This window comes from Muntiacus reevesi, chromosome 3, assembly GCF_963930625.1.
Source record: "Muntiacus reevesi chromosome 3, mMunRee1.1, whole genome shotgun sequence".
Classification (NCBI taxonomy): domain Eukaryota; kingdom Metazoa; phylum Chordata; class Mammalia; order Artiodactyla; family Cervidae; genus Muntiacus; species Muntiacus reevesi.
Genome location: NC_089251.1, coordinates 55,873,425 through 55,893,743, shown reverse-complemented (window position 1 = coordinate 55,893,743; position 20,319 = coordinate 55,873,425). Strand labels below are relative to the sequence as shown.

Sequence of the window (20,319 nt, the reverse complement as noted above, 5' to 3'; positions counted from 1 at the left end):
TGGTCACTCCGGGCCCCGCTGGCCCTAGGGTCCCCAGAAGGCTCTCTCGGTTAAGTAACGAGTCAACAAGGAAGGAAGTGACCGGAGTTAGGGTCATGCTCCATCGGCACTCTCGAGGGGCCCTCCTGAGCACCCTGACTTCTCTGAGCCTCAGCTGCTTCATTTGGAATCACATGGAGTCATGACCCTGTTCTGACCTCCCAGGGCAGAAAGCGATCACACACGCGCGATCACTTGGTGCGGGACCGCGGCGTCGCCTCCCTACGGGAAACGCAGGCAAAACCTTTGAAACGCGGGGAGGATGAGGGCAGAGACCTCACCTTCCTCACAGCAGACTCCCGCCCTCTCCCCCGGCAGGGCCCTCCCTCCCTGCTCCCCGCTCCCTCCCCCACCCCACCCCCACCCCGCCCCCAACTGCCCCGCCCGGACCCTCTCAGCCGGCTCCGCCGGGACGCGGAGTCCCGCGCACGCCGACATGCAGGCGCGGCTGTGGCTCCTCCTCGCCGCGCAGCTGGCAGGTAAGGCGGAGAGACCCTGGGGGCGCGGGGCTGGATGCGAGGGCTCTGCGCTGGGCCCGGGAAGGGCCTGCGGCGTGAAGTTTGGGAAAAGCTGTCCCCGCAGGATGCCCAGACCCGGGATCTGCCGGGACACCCGGGAGGCAGCCTCGGTCCCTGGGGCTGGAAAACCTCCCAGGGAACCCATTACCCCCAGGAGTCCCCGGAGCCTCTGCACTGAGGCCACCTCTGCCCCCAAAGCCTGAACCTAGGAAAACACAGACCGGAAGAGAGGAGGGAGAGAGCCGAGAGGGAGCCGGGAGTGTTGAAGGAGATGGAAAAGAAGAAAAGAGATGGGGAGGCCCAGAGGGGAAGGACAGTTCTGGCTTTGGTGCCCATCTCTTAGCCCAGGGTTCCATAGACACATTTTGACTACTTCTGAGGAAGTATCTCGGCGAACTGTAGGACAGTTCGCCAAATACCAGGCTGTTGCCAGTTTTCATACAGGTGTGGCAGGGTTCCCCCTCAGGGTGACTTGGTTCCTGAATATTCCCCGGGGGTGGGTGTTGTGGGCAGTGTAGCTTCCAGAACAAGCAGCGATGGAGTTGGAATGTTGGAACAAGAACGGAGTAGGGAGTCTGTCACTTTGGTCAGCCCAGTCAGTCTGTCTTGTAGGAGAAGTCCCTCCCCACCCCAAACTGCCCACTAACTTGTGGTTGATTTGCTCTCTAATCCAAAAATTCCAAAACTGGTCCTCCTCCCAAGGTGACACGCCTGCCAGCCTGGGTCTGACCTGGTGAACTCAACAGCATCTCTAGCAGAAGCTAGTCTAGGCCAGTCAAAGCGACTAGAGTTTTTAGAAAGAGCAGATCCCTCTGAGTGGGATCACCAGGTGACTGAGACGATGAAATGAATCAAATGAGACCATGCGTGTGGCAAGGCCTGGACCGGAGCACATGCGGAACTCGACCACAGCCAGGGGTTCCATCTCCAGGGGCTGAAAAGCAAGTGGGCACGAGAGAAACCAGGGTGTGTCTGGGCTAGGAAGTCTTCGAGTCATGACGCAGGCAAGGATCTACACAAAGAGCCCCTCCGACCTGTCTGTCTCCGGAGGGGTCCTCTTGGGGCTTTCTTAGAAGGGCCTGGAGAGTCTGTATATTCTCGGCCCTACTTACGTGCGCATGAGCCCGTGACCGGGATCCTAGAGAGGATCACAGGTTTCTTCATTTCAGAGAGGGGCACAACGCTTAGGTTCTGGGGTCCCAGACCCGGGTTTAAACCTGAATCTACCACATAGAGGCCGTATGACCTTAAGCAGGTCCTTAACCTCCCTGAGCCTCTGTTTCCTCTTGTGTAAAATAGGTGTTATTTCCTCCTGAAAAATTTGGTGAGGATTAAATGAGATAATGCATAAACCATTTTCAGCACAGTTTGATAAATACTGGCATAATCAATTCTTTTTTAAAATTTATTTACTTGTGGCTGCACCACACAGCATCCAGGATTTTAGTTCCCCAACTGGGATTCAAGTTGTGTCCCCTGCAGTGGAAGGGTGGAGTCTTAATCCTTGGATGCCAGGAAAGTCTCTATGGGTTCTTATTGTCTTCCCTGGGAGGTCAATGACCCCCAACAATGAAAAATCTCTACTCTGCTAAAAAGGCAGCATGGTTTTCCCAGAGAGGAGAGAAGGCTCAATAGCCACTTGGGCCCCAGGTATCTTTTCATTCTCAGTGGGAGTAAAAGCTCAGCGTGGTCTGTGATGGGAGTCCAGAAGTTTGATTCTTCAGTGTTAGAGGTCAGGCCAAGGAGCCTGAGCCCCAAGTAGGATTATGAATGTGGGCTTGTTGTTGTTCAGTCACCAAGTCGTGTCCCACTCTTTGTGACCCCATGGACTGCAGTACACCAGGCCTCACCATCCTCCACCATCTCCCGGAGTTTGCACAAGTTCATGTCCATTGAATCAGTGATGCCATCCAACTGTCTCATTCTCTGTCGCCCTCTTCTCCTTCTGTCCTCAGTCTCTCCCCCATCAGGGTCTTTTCTAATGAACATGGGTTCAGAAAGGCTTGGGTACACACACACATGCACACACAAACATCCTCTGCCCATCCAGGCCTATATCTTCTCTGGGCCTCAGTGCTCCCGGATCTAGGTCTTGGTCTGCAGAGTCTTCTCTGCCCCACAGCTAAAATGAAAGCTTTACCAAGTCAGGTTCCGTTTGGTGGACGTGGTCATGAAGGACCCCTTCTAATTCTCTCCTTAAGATTTCACTTGCCTCCAGTAACAAATGCTGAGAGGTGTCACATAGACGATCATTTACCCAAGAACAGTGAGTTTCAGTTTGCAATGCTTTTTTGGACATTCTGAGTCTCAGAGGTGGCTCAGTGGTAAAGAATCGCCTGCCAATGCAGGAGACCCCAGTCCAATCCCTGGGTCGGGAAGATTCCCTGGAGAAGGAAGTGGCAAGCCAATCCAGTATTCCTGCCTCGAGAATCCCATGGACAGAGGGGCCTGGCAGGTTACAGTCCATGGGGTCACAAAAGAAGTCAGACAGACAACAACACTAAACAGCAACAAGCCTGGGAGGCAGGCAGGACAGCAGCATCAAACCGCCCTCCTTTTCCAGGAAGGAGACAGGGTCCACAACTTGCCGGAGGCGCCACAACTGGTGTGGGGCACAGGTGGGGTTCAAGGCCAGGTCTGTGAGTTCTGCTCTGGGCCTCCTTATCAAGGCCCTACCTGCAGGGGCTTCCCATTTGAGACTGAAGTGAACTCCCAGCACCTCTTCTGGGGTGTCAGTCCCCCCACTGGGGAATGGGGATGCAGAGACCAGTCAATTACTGGCTTGGGGAATAATGGGCTGGGATTGTGTCTACGGGGACAGTGAGCTCCCCTTGCTGGTTGTTGTCACTGTCTGTAAATAGCAGCTGGTCCTCTTGTAGGTCGGTCAGAGCAGTCATGTGTTCTGCCAGTAATTCTGAGCTCTTCTCTGAGCTTGACCTGGGTTTCCTTCGGCCACCTGGAACCTTTTGAAAGTCTTCATGGAGTGGCCACAGGACAAGGTGAAAGGCAACCAGCTTTGACTTCAGACTGCATCCTTGACTTTGACTCCCGGGTCACGTATTAGCTGTAAGCAAGACTTTGAACAAGGCATTTCAGGCCTCTGTTCCTCGTGTGGGGATAAAAATCCTAAAGTAAGTCCGAAGCTTGATGGAGGTAATTTATGCCAAGAACCAAGCATAGAAGCATGCAGTCAGCAAGTGGTACTTTTTCCCCTGTCCCCTTTGTCAGGCTGGCATCATGAACAACTGCCTGGTGGACGATCACCCTGGGGGGTAGGGTGCGCTAAGTCCTGGAACCACTGGCTGTATTTCACACAGCCCCTGGGCCCTGCAACCGGGCAGGCTCTCTCATCACTTCTCTCATGTTTGACTCTGGGACCCCACAACCCCGGCCAAGAAAAGGTGCTGATGGTCTCTGCTCCTTCTGCTTCTCGTAGCTTTGCACGGCAGCTTGGTCCTCCAGCAGACCCCTGCCTCCTTGATGGTTCAGACCAACCAGACGGTGACGCTGTCCTGTAAAACCGAAACCTCACCTTCTACGACACGCATCTACTGGCTGCGGCAGCGCCAGGCCCTGAGCGCTAACAGTCACTATGAGTTCCTGGCCTGCTGGGTGTCCGTCAATAAAACTGTGTATGGCCAAGGGGTAGAGCAGGAGAAGCTGACTGTGCTTGGAAATTCTCCCCGCAACTTGCTCAAGCTCCAAAGTGTGAAGCCTGCTGACAGTGGTGTCTACTTCTGCATGATCGTCGGGGTACCCAACCTGATCTTTGGGAAAGGAACTCAACTGAGTGTGGGTAAGAATCTGGCTCAGTGCTACAGATGAGTACTGAGTGTGTGCCATGTCCTGGGATGGCTCCCATCCTCAGCGAGCCCTACTCGGAGGGAGGAGTTGACTTCTAGGAGCAACAGCACTACTGGTCTTTTTTTTTTTTTTTTCCATGACTGAAAGCTGTATTTGAAACTTTTTATTTTGTGTTGGAGTATAGCCAATTAACAAACAATATCGTGATAGATTCAGGTGAACAGCGAAGGGACTCAGCTATGCATATGCATGTATCCATTCTCCCCCGAAGTGCCCTCTCATCCGGGCTACCACATAGCACTGAGCAGAGTTGCTAGTGACATACAGTAGGTCCTTGTTGGTTAACCACTTTAAATATAGCAGTGGGTACCTGTCCATACTAAACTCCCCTTAGCTATCCCTCCCTGCCATCCTTTCCCCTGGCAACCATAAGCCTCGTTCTCTAAAACACTACTGTTACTAGTAACAATAACCCAAAGCCAAGCTAATGCAAAGGTTGTATGTAGTTATTCCATTTCATGCTATCGACCACACTGGGAGGCAGGTGCTGTTTGATTCCCATTGGAGATGAGATGCTTTGGGGCATTGCTGCTTCTTCCAGTACAGTAACAGGGCGGCATTCTAGGCCCATCTGAGGCTGAGGCTGGATTGGTCCAAGTCCCGACACCTGCTAGAAGTCCCCTCCCCAGTGTGCCCACAGGGAAAGAATATCCTTGCTGCCTGCACATACCCAACAAGAGCATTCACACTGTGCATGGGGGCCCATGGCTTGAACCCACGCCCAGAGTTGCAGGGAGTAAGGAGGCTAGGCCCCAGACCCAGCTGCAAATTTACCATACGCCCATGGGCAGGTCACTTCCCTCCCCAGGCCTCAGTTTTCCCATCTGTATCATGGGACTGCTAAGGACCTCCCTGATTCCCTCTGGCCCTTAGAAGCTGCAGTTCCTCAGAAGTTAAGTCAGCAAGTGCAGTAGAAATATATTGCGAGTCACAGATGTAATTTAAAAATTTTTAGGGAGTTCCCTGATGGTCCAGTGATTAGGACTCATCACTTTCACTGCCTAGGACCCTGATTCAATCCTGGGTCAGGAAACTAGGATCCCACAAACCTTGGCAAAAAAAAAAATTCTAGAAAGTAGCCACACTCAAAAAAAAGTCAAAAGACACAAGTGAAGTTAATTTAATAATACATTTTGTTTAACCCACTTTATGGACAATATTATTATTTCAGCATAAAATCAGTATGCAATTTATTACTGATATAGTTTACATTTTCTTTTCGTACTAAGTGCTCGATGTGTATTTTACACGTACCAACACATCTCGAGGCAGACTGGCCACATTAATGTGTTCTGTAGCACACGTGGCAGGTGGTTGCCGTGTTGGACAGTGAGGATTAAACTATCAAAGGTGTGAATTCTCAAAGGCCAACGTCTGGCTTAACCCCCTCCCCAGATTAACTCATGGCCAAGGCCAACCCCCAGTGGGCCTCCCACTATCTTGCTTCCCTCTCACCTGAGATCTTCTCAGACTGGAGCATTGAGAGTGACAGGGGTCCACCACGAATTGGACCACTCGGCATGGGAGGTGCAGACGTAGCAACATAATTAAGAAGACACAAGCCAGAGTGATGCTCTCTTCACATGTCACCAGCCTCTGATCTTTTTTATTTTTTAACTTTCTATTTTGTATTGGGTATAGCCAATGAACAATGCTATGATAGTTTCAGGTGAAGAGCAAAGGGATTCAGCCTTACATGGACATGTATCCATTCTCCTCCAAACTCCCCTCCCATCCAGGCTGCCACATAACATTGAGCAGAGTTGTCTGTGCTACACAGTAGGTCCTTTTTGGTTATCCACTTTAAATACAGCAGTGTGTACATGTCCATCCCAAACTCCCAAACTGTCCCTTCCCGCTCTGGGTCTTAAATCAGGAGGTGGGGAGGATGGAGAGAACTCTCGCATCAGAAGCTGAGGCATCGCTGGAGGGATGGGTGTTAACTGATTCTTGTACTGAACATTAGGCTCTTCAGAGTTTGGGGCTTGGGTTTCGTTTATTGTTTTTGTCTCTATAAGTCTCACACTTCCCACTCAAGAGATTTCAGGGGCTAAGAAAGGTGGATGGTAATGAGCAAAACTGGCTTTCAGGAGTCCCCCCACCTCCTCCACTACCTGCCCCCTCCTGGCTTTGAGCTTCCCAACCCCCTGACTCTGCCTGGCTCCCCGGGGATGACAGTCTCTCCCCAAAGCACATGCTCCCCACTGTATCATCTCTCCAGGGGTTGGGACTCCAGATAAGAGCTCACCCTCTAGCTGAAATGTCAGTACAGTTTAAAGAGGACTCTTGGATGCTAATGGGAAAGAACCCGCCAGCCAATGCTGGAGACATAAGGGGTGTGGTTTTGATCCCTGGGTCGGGAAGATCCCTTGCAGGAGGGCAGAGCAATCCATTCCAGTATTCTTGCCTGGAGAATCCCCATGGACAGAGGAGCCTGGCGGGCTATAGTCCTTAGGGTCGAATAGAGTTGGACATGACTAAATCGACTTACCACGCACTTGGATGGTAAAGAAAGTATTGAGGGGAAGACAGGCTTTTTTCAAGCACCTCAAGACACCATGGGCTCAAAAGTCCTGCCCCTTTCAAAGAGGAGAGAAGTGGGGAGATTTGAACTGGGTGCGTGTGTGCTAAATCGCTTCATTCATGTCCGACTCTTTGCGACCCTGTGGACTGTAGTCCACCAGGCTCCTGTCCATGAGGATTCTTCAGGCAAGAATACTGGAGTGTGTTGCCATGCCCTTCTCCCGGGGATCTTCCTGACCCAGGGATCGAACCCTCGTATCTTATATCTCCTGTATTGGCAGGCGAGTTCTTTACCACTAGCACCACTTGGGAAGGTGAGGGTGGGTAATCAAGAAGAATAAAGGACTTCTGGCTTTGTGCAAGAAGACAAAGGTGGGACTTCCTTGGTGGTCCAGTGGTTAGGACCCCATGTTCCCAAGGCAGGGGGTGCGGGTTCAACCCCTGGTCAGGGAACTGGGAGCCTACGTGCCACGTGGTGTGGCCAAAAATTTAAACACAAAAAAATACAAGTTCCCCCACAAACCTCCCAACAGCCCCAGGCCATTGGGGTCTGTAAATCTGCCCCCTGCAGGCTCACCACTGCACCAGTGGGAGCCTGTAGGAAGGAGGGAGATGAACACTTCTGGAGCAGTGAGGACTGAAAGGGCTGAGGGGAGGCCAGGCTGAGACACCCCAGCTGAGGGCCGGACTCCTCCCAGGCTTTCAGAACATGAAACTAAGACCATTCTCCCCCTTTACAGCCGTTTCCTTCAGCAGCCTGATGACCTGAGGTGCTTAACTTTTAAAATTTTATTTACTTGTTTGGCTGCATCAGGTCTTAGTTGCCGCATGTGGGATCTTCGCTGCATCACGCAGGGTCTTTTGATGCGGTGCTCAGACTCCCTAGTTGTGGGGCAGGCTCTAGAGAGCCCGGGTTCAGTATTTGCAGCACATGGGCTTAGCTGCTCATGGCATGTGGGATCTTAGTTTCCTGACCAGGGATCAAACCCACCATTCCTGCATTGCAGGGCGGATTCTTTACCACTGGATCACCAGGGAAGACCCCGTGCTTAACTTTTTGTCAAAATACATTTGCCCCTTAGGCAATGTGTGGTGTGATAATCTAATATAGGCATTCTTTGGCTCAAATGCTGGCCCTGCTATTTATTGGCTCTTGAACTTGAGCAAGTTCAAATAAGCAACTTGAACTTATTTCAACCCTCTGAGCCAAGGCTTCCTGGGGATAAAACGGAGAAACTAGTGCCCATCCCCAAAGTTGTTGGTTCAGTAAGCTTAAGCTGACGTGCTTGGCACAACCACTAGCATGAGGTAGGAGCTTGGTAAAGGTTAATTCTGGTTAGCTGCTTCTTCTTGAAACCCCCCAGATCATGCAGAGCAGGGGGCACAATTTCTCTACTGCCCATGTCTCAGGGTGCTGAGGGTCCAAAGGGTCAACATTTTATATGGAAGATGCCAGACGCAAAGGATCAAACACTGGCTGCTTCTCCCAGTGCCCTTGACTCTAGAGTCCAAGTTCATGTGTCACACAATTCCCTCTCCTACCATTTTGCAGAAAATCAGTGAAATGCCTTTCCCCAACTGTCAGAGGCAGAGGATTGGATTCTCGAGCCTCGGTGTCTCCCTTTGCCTTGTGGGCTTGTCCCCCTGCCCTGTCCCACCACTTCAGCCATATGACAGTGGTTTATTTTTTTTTTAATTTTTTATTTTTCAGTGGGTTTTGTCATACATTGATATGAATCAGCCATAGAGTTACACGTATTCCCCATCCCGGTCCCCCATCCCACCTCCCTCTCCACCCGATTCCTCTGGGTCTTCCCAGCCCACCAGGCCCGAGCACTTGATTCATGCATCCCACCTCTGCTGGTGGTCTGTTTCACCATAGAAAATATATATGCTGTTCTTTCGAAACATCCCACCCTCACCTTCTCCCACAGAGTTCAAAAGTCTGTTCTATACTTCTGCGATGACAGTGGTTTAGAATGAAAGAGAGGCATTACCCACCAGGAGTCAGGAGAGGAACTTGCAGACCCCAGCTGGGCCCTTTGCTTTGTGGGGCCTCACAGGGGTCAGTCCCTTACATCACTAGTGCTCTACCTTTGAAATTAAAGGTTGAGACTAGTCTAAAGTCCCTCTGATAACATATGTTTGCTTGGTTTTTTTTTTTCGGTTGAGTACCAAGGCATGTGGAGTCTCAGTTCTCTGACCAGGGATCGAACCTGGGCCCCCTGCCATGGAGGCACAGATTCTTAACCACCTAGGCTGAGAAAGAAAATCTCAACCTACACAACCTCCCAACCTGCTTGGTATTGTCCACACAGAAAAAGGCACCACCTCCTTTCTTCAGCTTCTTCCATTCGCATAGGGAGGAGGGCTCGGGGGTTGGTCGTGCCAAGGGCTAGGGGACTCCAAATGTAGCTCAAGATCTTCAGCGAGGTGAAGCCATCCATACTAATCACTTTGCTGGGCTCATTGTCCCCTTTCATTCTCACAACCACCTTAGAAAGGAGATGGGGGTCACCTCACAAAGAAACGATAGGACTTGCCCCTAGTCATTACTGTTGTTCAGTTGCTAAGTCGTGTCTGACTCTTTGCAACCCCACGGCTACAGCACACCAGGCTCCTCTGTCCCCCTCTATCTCCTGGAGTTTGTTCAAATTCATGTCCATTGGGACGATGATGCTCTCTAATCATCACATTCTCACTGCCTCCTTCTCCTTTGACCCAGCATCAGGGTCTTTTCCAGTGAGTCAGCTCTCCAAGTCAGGTGGCCAAAGTGTTGGAGCTTCAACTTCAGCATCACTCCTTCCAATGAATATTCAGGGTTGGTTTCCTTTAGGATTGACTGGTTTGATCTCTTTGCAGTCCACACAGTGGTTGATCAGGGGTCTTGGGGCTCTTCATATCTGGATGGCTCCAGAGCCCCTCTCTCCAGGACACCAAGTTGACCTCCATCTCTGAGCCCTCAGATCCATCTGAGAATTACTAGATCAAAAATCCCATTGAGCTGTGGCCTTCAAGCCCGTGACAACCTAAGGAACATTAAGAAGGATTTTAATACCTGAGTATCAGACATGCAGTTGTAAGTTTTGTCTCTGAGTCCACCTGCTATTTACCTGGCTAAGACATGTGTCTTGCTTGTTTTTGCAGTTGATGTACTTCCTACCTCTCCCCAGCCAACCAGGAAGACCAGCACCCCTAAAAAGAAAGTGTGCCGATTCCCAAACCCGGTGACTCGGAAAGGTGAGTTCTCCCATTCCTCCGGGTTCTCAGAAGCACAGCCAACACTCTTCTCCCCTCTCTCCCTCCCTTCCTTCCACAAACTCTTCCCAAGTGTGGACTCTAGCCTGTTTCTCTAGCCCTGAGCTGGAGTCTAAAGGAGAGCTGAGTGCGACAGCAGTGCTGTTTCCCAATCGCTCATATTCTAGTAGGGGACACACTCGTAAATCGTCACAGGACAACACTTAATGAAGGACTCAGTGCTCAGTCGCTAAGTCGTTCTGACTCTTTGCACCCCCATGAACTGTAGCCTGACAGGCTCCTCTGTCCATGGACTTTCCCAGGCAAGAACACTGTGAGTGGGTTGCCGTTTCTTTCTCCAGGGGATCTTCCCCCAACCAGGGATGGAAATTGCATCTCCTGCGTTGGCAGGTGGATTTTTTTACCACCAAGCTACCAGCACCCCTAATGAAGGATCTATCTGCCCAACACTTGCACACAAATGTTCCCAGCAGCATTATTCTTTGTTTCTGCTGTTGTTAAGTTTTTATTTGTTTTTTGGCTGTGCTGGGTTTTCACTGCTGCACAGGCTTTTCCCTAGCTGTGGTGCACAGGCAAGCAGCAGCTTTCCCTGGAGTCACATTTTGGAGAGGTGATCACACTTCACCGAGGACCTTTAGCTGTGTCTAGGTCTCTGGTTCAGGTCATAGCTCAGGAGGCCTCCTCTGACACCTCTCCACCCAGAAGAAAGGGGTCTTTCTACCTTCCACATCCCTGCAGTTTATGCCCACCTCCATTACTTAAAACTTTATCCCGGCATAATCTGCATGTCATAAAATTCTAAGTGCACAACTCAGTAATTTTTAATAAATTTACCGAGTAATGCATCCATCACCACAAACTAGTTTTAGAACATTTCCATCAAACCCTCAGATCCCTTTTGCCTATTTATAGTTAATCTCTGTCCCCCCTCCCAGCCCCTGGCAACTGCTAATCTACATTCTGTCACTATAGATTCATGTCTCTATAGATTCATCTCTCCTGAACATTTCATACAAATGGAATCATATGGTATATGGTCTTTCATGCCTGGTTTCTTTCACTTGGCATCACATTTCTGAGTTTCATCCAGGTTAAGAAACCCATGGAGATGAGAGGGAGGCAGACAGAAGCTTCACATCTCAGAACAGAAAAGGACCTCCCAGGGCCTCTCACCAAACTTTCCCCTCCGCGTGGCACCAGCCAGCCTTGGTGATGGTGGTTCCCTCCCCAAGAGCAGCCCATGCCATTTCCTTCCTCCCTTCCCCACCCCGGCCCTCCCCACCACCTCTCCTGCCCTAAAGCTGTAGCCATGAGACTGGCAGGGACTGCAGAACTCAGGGGACTTGAGTCTGTATCCAGACCCTGCTTTTTACTATCCAGGTGACCTTGGGCAGGTAATTGAACTTGGTTGAAGCTTCTTTTCTCTGAACTGTAAAATGAGAGATAAAAATGATAGTAATTCCTTCCGTTCTTCCATTCACAAGTTGGAAATTTGCAGTTAGTACTGTACTTGACACATAACAGATCTTCAGTAAACGTTCTACCCCTTCTCTGACATCCAAAACTCTTTCTTTTTCAACCTTGGGCGTCAGTCTGTAGCCTTGCCTTTTTCACCCATGGGTCCTGATTCTGCCAGCTTACCCACTCACAAGGACCAGTCATAGGGAAAGGAAGAGTATCAGAGAAGGATTTGGGGTATCAGTTTATATTTGATATAAATTCTGCTGTTTACATAATTTATAAAGTGGGTAGAAGGACAAATAGGCAACCCATAGAAGAAAAATCATGCATGGTCAATACATGAAAATGGGCTGAAATTGGCAAGTAGGAAATTGAAATGAAATATTATTTTTCACCCACTGCTCTGCAAAAATTAAAATCTCTGATAATGTCAGGGGTAGGCAGGGTACATGACTGGTGATTAGGAATGGAAATCAGTGAAGCCTTTTTGGAAGGTATTTTACAGTATCTGTTATTATTGAAAATGGATATAGTCCATGGTTTGTTGTTCTTGTTTTCAGTATCTGGCTTGGGCAGGCTCCTGCACAGGGAGAAACATACCTGGATGTTCTCTGTAGCCTTATTTGTAAAATGCAAAAAAAAAAAAATGTACATTAATGGCTAAATAATCTATGGTACAGCCATACTTCAGATGACATGCTGTTAGAAAAAAGAATATGCTGGCATGTTTAAGAAAAAAAAACTGGTTGCAGAACAATTTGTACTGTATAAGCCTCTGTATTTTTAAAACTATATGTGCTACAGTGAACATTGGGGTACGTGTGTCTTTTGCAATTATGCTTTTCTCAGGATATATGTCCAGCAGTGGGATTGCTGGGTCATAGTGGTTTTGTTTTTAGTTTTTTAAGGAATTGCCATACTGTTCTCCATAGTGGTTGTATCAATTTCATTCCTACCAACAGCGCAAGAGGGTTCCCTTTTCTCCACACCCTCTCCAGCATTTATTGTAGACTTTTTGGTGATGGCCGTTCTGACCAGTGTGAGGTAATGGGAATTTGCTATATAGCATAAGGACTCAACCTGGTGATCTGTCATAACCTAGAGGGGTGGGAGGGAGGTTCCCGAGGGAGGGGACTTATGTATACCTATGACTGACTCATGTTGATGTATGGCAGAAGCCTACACAACACTGTAAAGCAACTATCTCCAATTAAAAATAAATTAAAAAAAAACTGTATGTGATGTGTCTACGTAAATTATATATAGGCAAATTAACAATGGTAATCACTTCTGTGAAGGAGCTACAGTGAAAATATATTCAGCTATTTCTTCTAAAATTAAATTTTTTTTAATAAATAATAAAAATCCCATTACCAGGCATGCAAATTGTCTATCTCATTTTGAACAAAAGTAGCTACTGAGTTTATTAACTCTTTAAATTTGGATGTGGGACCTGAAGATTGGGCTTCCCTGGTGGCTCAGATGGTAAAGCATCTGCCTGCAATGTGGGAGACCCAGGTTCGATCCCTGGGTCACGAAGATCCCCTGGAGAAGGAAATGGCAGCCTACTCCAGTATTCTTGCCTGGAAAATTCCATGGATGGAGGTGCCTGGTGGGCTACAGTCCATGGGGTCGAAAAGAGTCGGACACGACTGAGCAACTTCATTTTCACTTTTCTGAAGTTTTATATATGAAATGATTTTAATATGTTTAAAGAGCCTAGAAAAGACTAGAAGGAAGCATGCAGAAAAGTGGTATTCTCTGAGTGGCGGGTGGGGCTTCCTGTGGATTTTTCCTTCTTTGTGTTTATCTGCACATCTCAAATGTTCATTCAACACGTGTGTATTTTCCAGGTCTGTCCTGCACCCCGCTCATCATCGGCCTGCTGGTGGCCGCTGTCCTGATTCTTCTGGTGTCCTTAGGTGTGGCCATCCACCTGCGCTGTAAGTTCTGCCCTCTTGGGCCACCATGTGCATATGTTTCCTCAGTCACTCAGGCGTGTTCTGCTCTTGCAACCCCAAGGACTATAGCCTGCTAGGCTCCTCTGTCTATGCGATTTCCCAGGCAAGAACACGGGAGTGGGTTGCCGTTTCCTTCTCAAGGTGGTTTCTTTATCACTGAGCCACCTGGCAAGCCTGGATCTTCCTGGTGACTCCTTTTGCTGCTGGATGTGTCCCCCAGGGTCCTTTCTTCTCTAGGGGAACAGGGCAGGTGGCAGCCTGGTGGGAAGTTTGCTCCTCCAACCCCAAACCCTTGATAATTCCCAGAAGTGATTCTTGGCCTGAGGCCAAGCTGCAGGAGTCAGAGACCACCACATCTCTGGAGTCAGACAAACCTGGATTTGCATTCAATTCTTGATCTAGCAACTTGGGCAGATGCCCTGGCCCCCTTGAGGCTCAGCAGCGCTACCCAGGGTAACTATATTACCTACCTCCCTGGGTTGTTTTTGTAAAGTCCTGCCCCAGGGCATGTACTCTCTAAGCAGGAACACCCAGGAGCATTTGGGGTGGAAACAGTGCACAGAAATTACACTGGGGGTTGCATTTCACTCCCCAAAACTAGAAATCCTCCCCTTGAGGCTGTTGGGAAACTCAGAGATGGTTTGCTGTTCTCGACCACTTCAGGGGTAAGATCACCTCCTTCTACGGGCTCCAGGGGAGCTGGTGGCTCAGATGGTAAAGAATCTGCCTGAAATGCAGGAGATCCGGGTTTGATCCCTGGGTTGGGAAGATCCCCTGGAGAAGGGAATGGCAACCCACTCCAGTATTCTTGTCTGGAGAATTTCATGGACAAAGGACTTGGTGGGCTACAGTCCACGGGGTCACGAAGAGTCAGACTTGACTGAGAAACTAACACTTTCACTTTCAGGGGAGTTTCAGGGGAGGCCAGCACAGCTGGTCAAGAGCCCAGAGCCCCAGACTCTACTCCTGACCCTGCTGCTCACTGGTGCACTCTGGGCTTGAGCAAGTCACTCACCCTCTCTGGGCTTCTATAAAATGAGAGGGGTTGGCCCACTGGAACATGGACTAGGTCAGTGGCTCTTTCATAAGTCACAGACCCCTTTGAACATACGATCACAATTATGGACCCCCTCTACAGGGAAATGCATGGTGTGCACATTTTTGCATACAATTGCCACCCAAAAAAGGATCCATTTATTTCATTCTAAGAACCTTTAGAGCTCAGGGGTCTGCAAATATTTTGTTCAATGAACTCATCAGTGAAAAAAATCTTTTAATTATAAATACTAACTGCAACTAGCTGTATTTTTATTATATTTAATATATACCTATAAATATTTATTTAATAAATTATTAAAATTTATGTTAGCTGGGTTTATTTAATATGCTGCATTAGCCAAAATGTTGGTTCAGATTTCTCTGTACCATCTTAGAGAAATCCCAGATGAACTTTTTGGCTAACTCAATACTGTGTATGTTATTAAATGTTCTTCAGAAATAAAAAGGATGAGATAAACATGAAAATACACATGCTCATATTTCCTTCTTACATCCCAAGGGGAAATCTTGCACACCCCCAGAGTCCATAAGCTCTGGTTTAAGACCACCTGTCTGTACAGCCTCTCCTTCGTGACCTGCCATGAAGGGCAAGATGGTGCATTCAAGGGCACACAAACAATCACTCACTAGCTACAGAATTTTAAGCAAGTTACTCAGTTACACACTCGCTCTCTAGATCAGTTTCCCAATCTGCAAAATGAGATAATAAAGGTAGTATTCAACTTATAGCATTAAAGGAGTTAAAACCCATGAAATGTTTGGAGCAGAGCCTGGAACCAAAGAAGTGGTTCTAGGTGTTAGCTGTCCCTGTCATCACTCTGCTTGCTCTCTGGGGCTTGGTATCTGTAGTTCACAACCCACATCAACCGGCACTTTTGCTTTCTCCTTCCAGGCCTGCAGAGGAGAGCCCGGCTTCGTCTCTTAAAACAGTAAGTGGTTGGGGTCTTGAAAAAGCTCCCAGCCTACAGCCCTGGGTGTGGCCCTGGCTTTCTCACTCTGGCGGCTGCTCACAGGCATCTGAGGAGCCCCAGCCAGACACTACCTTCAAAAACTCACACACTGTATAAGTAGATGTGGTGATGGAGTTCAGGCAAAGAGAGAAACTAAGCAAACAGAATACTGGCTAGTTGTTTAAGTTTATGTCAGGTGTGGTAAGATTTAGTTCTTGGCTTTTTTGAGGATAACAGTGAATTCTTTTCTTTTTTATTTTTTCCTAATTGCAGTATAGTTGATTTATATTGTTGCATTAGTTTCAGGTATACAGCAAAGTGATGCAGTTATATATATTTTATTTTTCAGATTCTTTTCCACTATAGGTTATTGAATAACCAACTCCTGCTTGGTTAGAACCAGTAGGATATCCCAAACTTTTTGCCACCTGTTATTTCATTAAACTTGGTCCTGCATGACATAAGAGGGTTATTTTTACAGATCAAGATTTGCTCAAAGCACTTGGGGCAGTAGAGAGAAGAACAGAACCTGAAGCCAAGTCAGTTGACCCCAAGGGCAGTGGAATTCCTTCCTGGCTAGTGTTGTGTGTTGGACTTGACCCGACCTGGGCCCCAGGAGTCAGCAAACCCACTGGCTGAGTCACACAGACACAGGGGCAACAAGCTTGCTCTTTAGGCCCACTGAACTGTGTAAGCTCCAGCAGAAGCCAAGGCTGCTTGCTGCTTCCATACTGAAGGGCTTCTGGATCAGTATTTGGTCATGGGCAGTGCCCTTGGACTGCTTTTCCTGCCTCAAAACAGAGATAGTTTCACATCTACCTATCTCATTAATTACATCCCCCTCTATGTAGGGGTGTTTGGAAAAAAAAAGAAAGTTTCTGCCCATAGATTGAGGATCAAGAGCTCTGGCTCCATTCAAGCAGATCTTGGTTTGAATTCTGCCTGCTACTCACCATCTTTGTGACTGCAGGCAAGTCACTTCACCTCTCTGAGCCTCTGATCCCTCATGGGACAGCAGTAACAACCACATGGCTATTGTAAGGATTTACTGGGGAAACACCTTCCAGGTGCTCAGCTCCTGTATTCTTGGAGTCCAAGCACCAGCTCATGCTACTTACAAAAGACAATTTTATGAGCCCAACACCCAAGACACAAAATGTTTTCTTGTTGATTATAAATGACATACAATATTATACTAGTTTCAGGTGTGCAACATACAAAGTATTTTTTAAATGTTTATTTTTATTTATTTACTTGTTTTTGGCTATGCTGGGTCTTCATTGCTACACAGGCTGCTTTTTTCCAGGTTAGGTGAGCAGGGGCTACTCTCTAGTTGTGGTGCAAGGGCTTCTCATTGCGGTGGCTCCTCTTGTGGAGCACAGGCTCTAGGGTTCTCGGGCTTCAGTAGTTGCAGCTCCTGGGCTCCAGAGTACAGGTTCAGTAGTTGTGGCGCACTGGGCTTAGTTGCCCTGAGGCAAGAGGGATCTTCCTGGATCGGGGATTGAACCTGTGTCTCCTGCATTGGCAGGCAAATTCTTAACTGCTGAGCCACCAGGGAAGACCACAATGTACTTTTAAATATTGTGAAATTATAAATTTTCAAATATACTCATTATACTATATGTTCTACATTATCATGCACATTGTATTTGTGTATGTTTATACATGTTGTATTATACAGTTGCTTAAACATGCCTGTTAACGTTTCATATGTTTTTTGATGATAATTTTTGTGGGGTTTTTTTTTTGGCTGTACTGGGTCTTTATTGCTGCGAGCAGACTTTCTCTAGTTGTGGTGTGCAGGCTTCTCATTGTGGTGGCTTCTCCAGCTTCAGAGCACAAGCTCTGGGCGCGTGGGCTTCAGTAGTTGGGGCTCCTGGGCTCTAGAGTGTCAGCTCAGTAGTTGCGGTGCACAGGCTCAGTTGCCTCGCAGCTGGAATCTTCCAGGACCAGGGATCGAACCTATGTCCCCTGTATTGGCAGCCAGATTCTTAACCACTGGACTACCAGGGAAGTCCTTCGATGATCATTCTGATGGTCTGCAATTTTTAATTTATGTGCTGGATTTAGAAACTCCCCCACATTTAGGAGACAGTAACTTAAGAGTTTTTGTCTCATCCTAGACCTCTGGTGTGTTTCGTCCATATCTTCCTTGTGGTGACCTTTTATGGAAAATGTCTCCCCCTCAGGGTACTGCCTGTGACCTTGCCTCCCTCCCACCACTTTGTTTTAACTTGCTCCCCTGGTGATTTGATGCCAGTTTAGGGGGAGTCTGTTGCCAGACCTCATGCTGTGCCAAACCCAGGGGTTCTAAGGATCAGGTCAGGCAAGCAAGGGGCTGGGGGTGGCCCTAGGTGGGAACCGAGCCCCTTCGCCCTCTTCATTCCAAAGAGCTCTCCTTTCATCCATTGCCCATAGTTACACTTACCTGTAAGATGTCCTTGAACAAAAGGGTCTGAGGCTAAAAGAAGTTTGAAAACCACCTCTGGGTTTATTCTCAGGATCCAGGTGTGGATGAAATAGTCTGTGGGCCTCAAAGAGCAACTGTTACAAATTCAAGTTGCAGTTTGGGGCAGACATTCCCCACCCACTAACTGGCTTTAGAAAATCATCTGTCAATTTGAATCAGTTCTAATGAGATGGATGAAACTGGAGCCCATTATACAGAGTGAAGTAAGCCAGAAAGATAAAGAACATTACAGCATACTAACACATATATATGGAATTTAGAAAGATGGTAACGATAACCCTATATGCAAAACAGAAAAAGAGACACAGAAGTACAGAACAGACTTTTGAACTCTGTGGGAGAAGGTGAGGGTGGGATGCTTTGAAAGAACAGCGTGTATATTATCTATGGTGAAACAGATCACCAGCCCAGGTGAGATGCATGAGACAAGTGCTCGGGCCTGGTGCACTGGGAGGACCCAGAGGAGTCGGGTGGAGAGGGAGGTGGGAGGGAGGATCGGGATGGGGAATACGTGTAACTCTATGGCTGATTCATATCAATGTATGACAAAACCCACTGAAATGTTGTGAAGTAATTAGCCTCCAACTAATAAAATAAAATTAAAAAAAAAAAAAGAAAAGAAAATCATCCGTCAGCAGGTCATCTTCCTCTGGTCCCTTAGTGCACATGAGTGAATCGCTTATCTTAGAAGGCACCGCAAGAGGTAACACTATTCAAAGCTAGAGTTCTTAGGGCTGCATTTTTTAAGCATTTTAATTTTTTGTGTGTGTCTTAAACAATAGTCTTTATGTTTACACAAAGCAGTACAAAGTGAGGCAGTTCCTCAAAAGGTGACTTGGAGCTAGAAAATCCATCCTGAGCATGAAAGTGTTAGCATTAGCTGCTAAGTCATATCCAACTCTTTGCTACCCTATGGACTGTAGCCTGCCAGGCTCCTCTGTCCATGGAATTTCCCAGACAAGAATACTGGAATGGGTTGCCATTTCCTTCTCCAGGCATTTTTAATTTTTCCTTAATGATGAAGATGGGCCTTAAAAACACTCTAACACAAAACTCTTGGCCCTCGGCTAGTTACTGGGACTAGAGCCCTGCATCCTGAGGAGCTATTTATCTCTGTTACAGGAAATTCAATAGCATTAGCCTGAAAATAAGTGGTTTCACAAGTTGCCTGTTGTTTTCAGGTTTTACAAGTGATCAGAGAATACGTTTTCTGGTGTCCCGCTACAAAAATACATGGTCAGTGATGAGCGAGATCCAGAAAAATGAGAAAGAATGGACACATTCAGCCGTGGAAATGTCACTGAAACTGCAGAAGCTGCCTGTTTTTAACTACTGCAAGTTCTTTCTATGGGCCTCATGCGTGGAATCAACTTGTTACAAGGTCACTGGCAATCTTAGAGAGAAGGCTTCAGAACCCCACGGCACTTCCTGCTACTTGCAAGGCACTCTGGAGGACTGAATACAAAATGGCACGCAGTGCATCACTTCTGGCTCCTGTAACTCAGCCTGGGTTGGTCTGGGAACTTTGTGTTGACCGTCCAGCCACCACATTTCTTTGCCCAGGTAGGGCAATGACACTGAGACCCGAATCTCTCATGGGATGGTGATGGGATGGGTCCCCTTGGTCTTCCCAGGCCGGGGCTAACCCTTTCCACAGGGTGCCCCCTGAGAGCAGACCCAGATTGGAAATGAGGCTTCCAAGGGGCTGATCTGGCTCTCAGGGTCACTTCAGTTTCTGAGGACCTCCTTTGGGGCTGGGAACTTGCGGTCTGGGGGACAAGAGACCCCTTGATCTCCTGCTAGGAAGTTCTTCAGCTTTCACTTCTGCTCTCCCATGGTTTATATATTTCTTCTCTTGCTTGCTGTTCCTTTTATGATAATATCTTGGTTGTAACAATAAAGCCTTGAGTAAAAAGATGCGGATGGCTCCTGTGATATAAATGCACAAAAGCTCGTCTATGTGGTAAAGATGTTGGTGCTCAGTTAAAAAGAAATTAACAAGGTTAAAATGACTATGGCTTCATTCTGCATCAAGCTTCTCGTATGTTCGTGCTAAATTGCTGTAGTTGTGTCCTATTCTGCAACCCTGTGGACTGTAGCCTGCCAGGCTCCTCTGTCCATGGGATTCTCTAGGCAAGAATACTGGAGTGAGTTGCCATTTCCTCCTCCAGGGGATCTTCCCAAGCTGGAATTGAACCCACATCTCTTATGTCTCC

General features: G+C 47.9%; 1 protein-coding gene across 1 annotated transcript; it reads left to right on the top strand.

Annotated features, from left to right (window-relative positions):
- The first annotated feature begins 430 nt into the window (after positions 1 to 430).
- Positions 431 to 19,992, top strand: CD8B (CD8 subunit beta). Its single transcript, XM_065927289.1, has 6 exons — positions 431 to 518; positions 3,994 to 4,353; positions 10,092 to 10,184; positions 13,517 to 13,606; positions 15,576 to 15,612; positions 19,285 to 19,992. The coding sequence occupies exons 1-6, from the start codon at positions 476 to 478 to the stop codon at positions 19,295 to 19,297; spliced, it is 636 nt and encodes a 211-aa protein (XP_065783361.1). The 5' UTR covers positions 431 to 475; the 3' UTR covers positions 19,298 to 19,992.
- Positions 19,993 to 20,319: the final 327 nt, after the last annotated feature.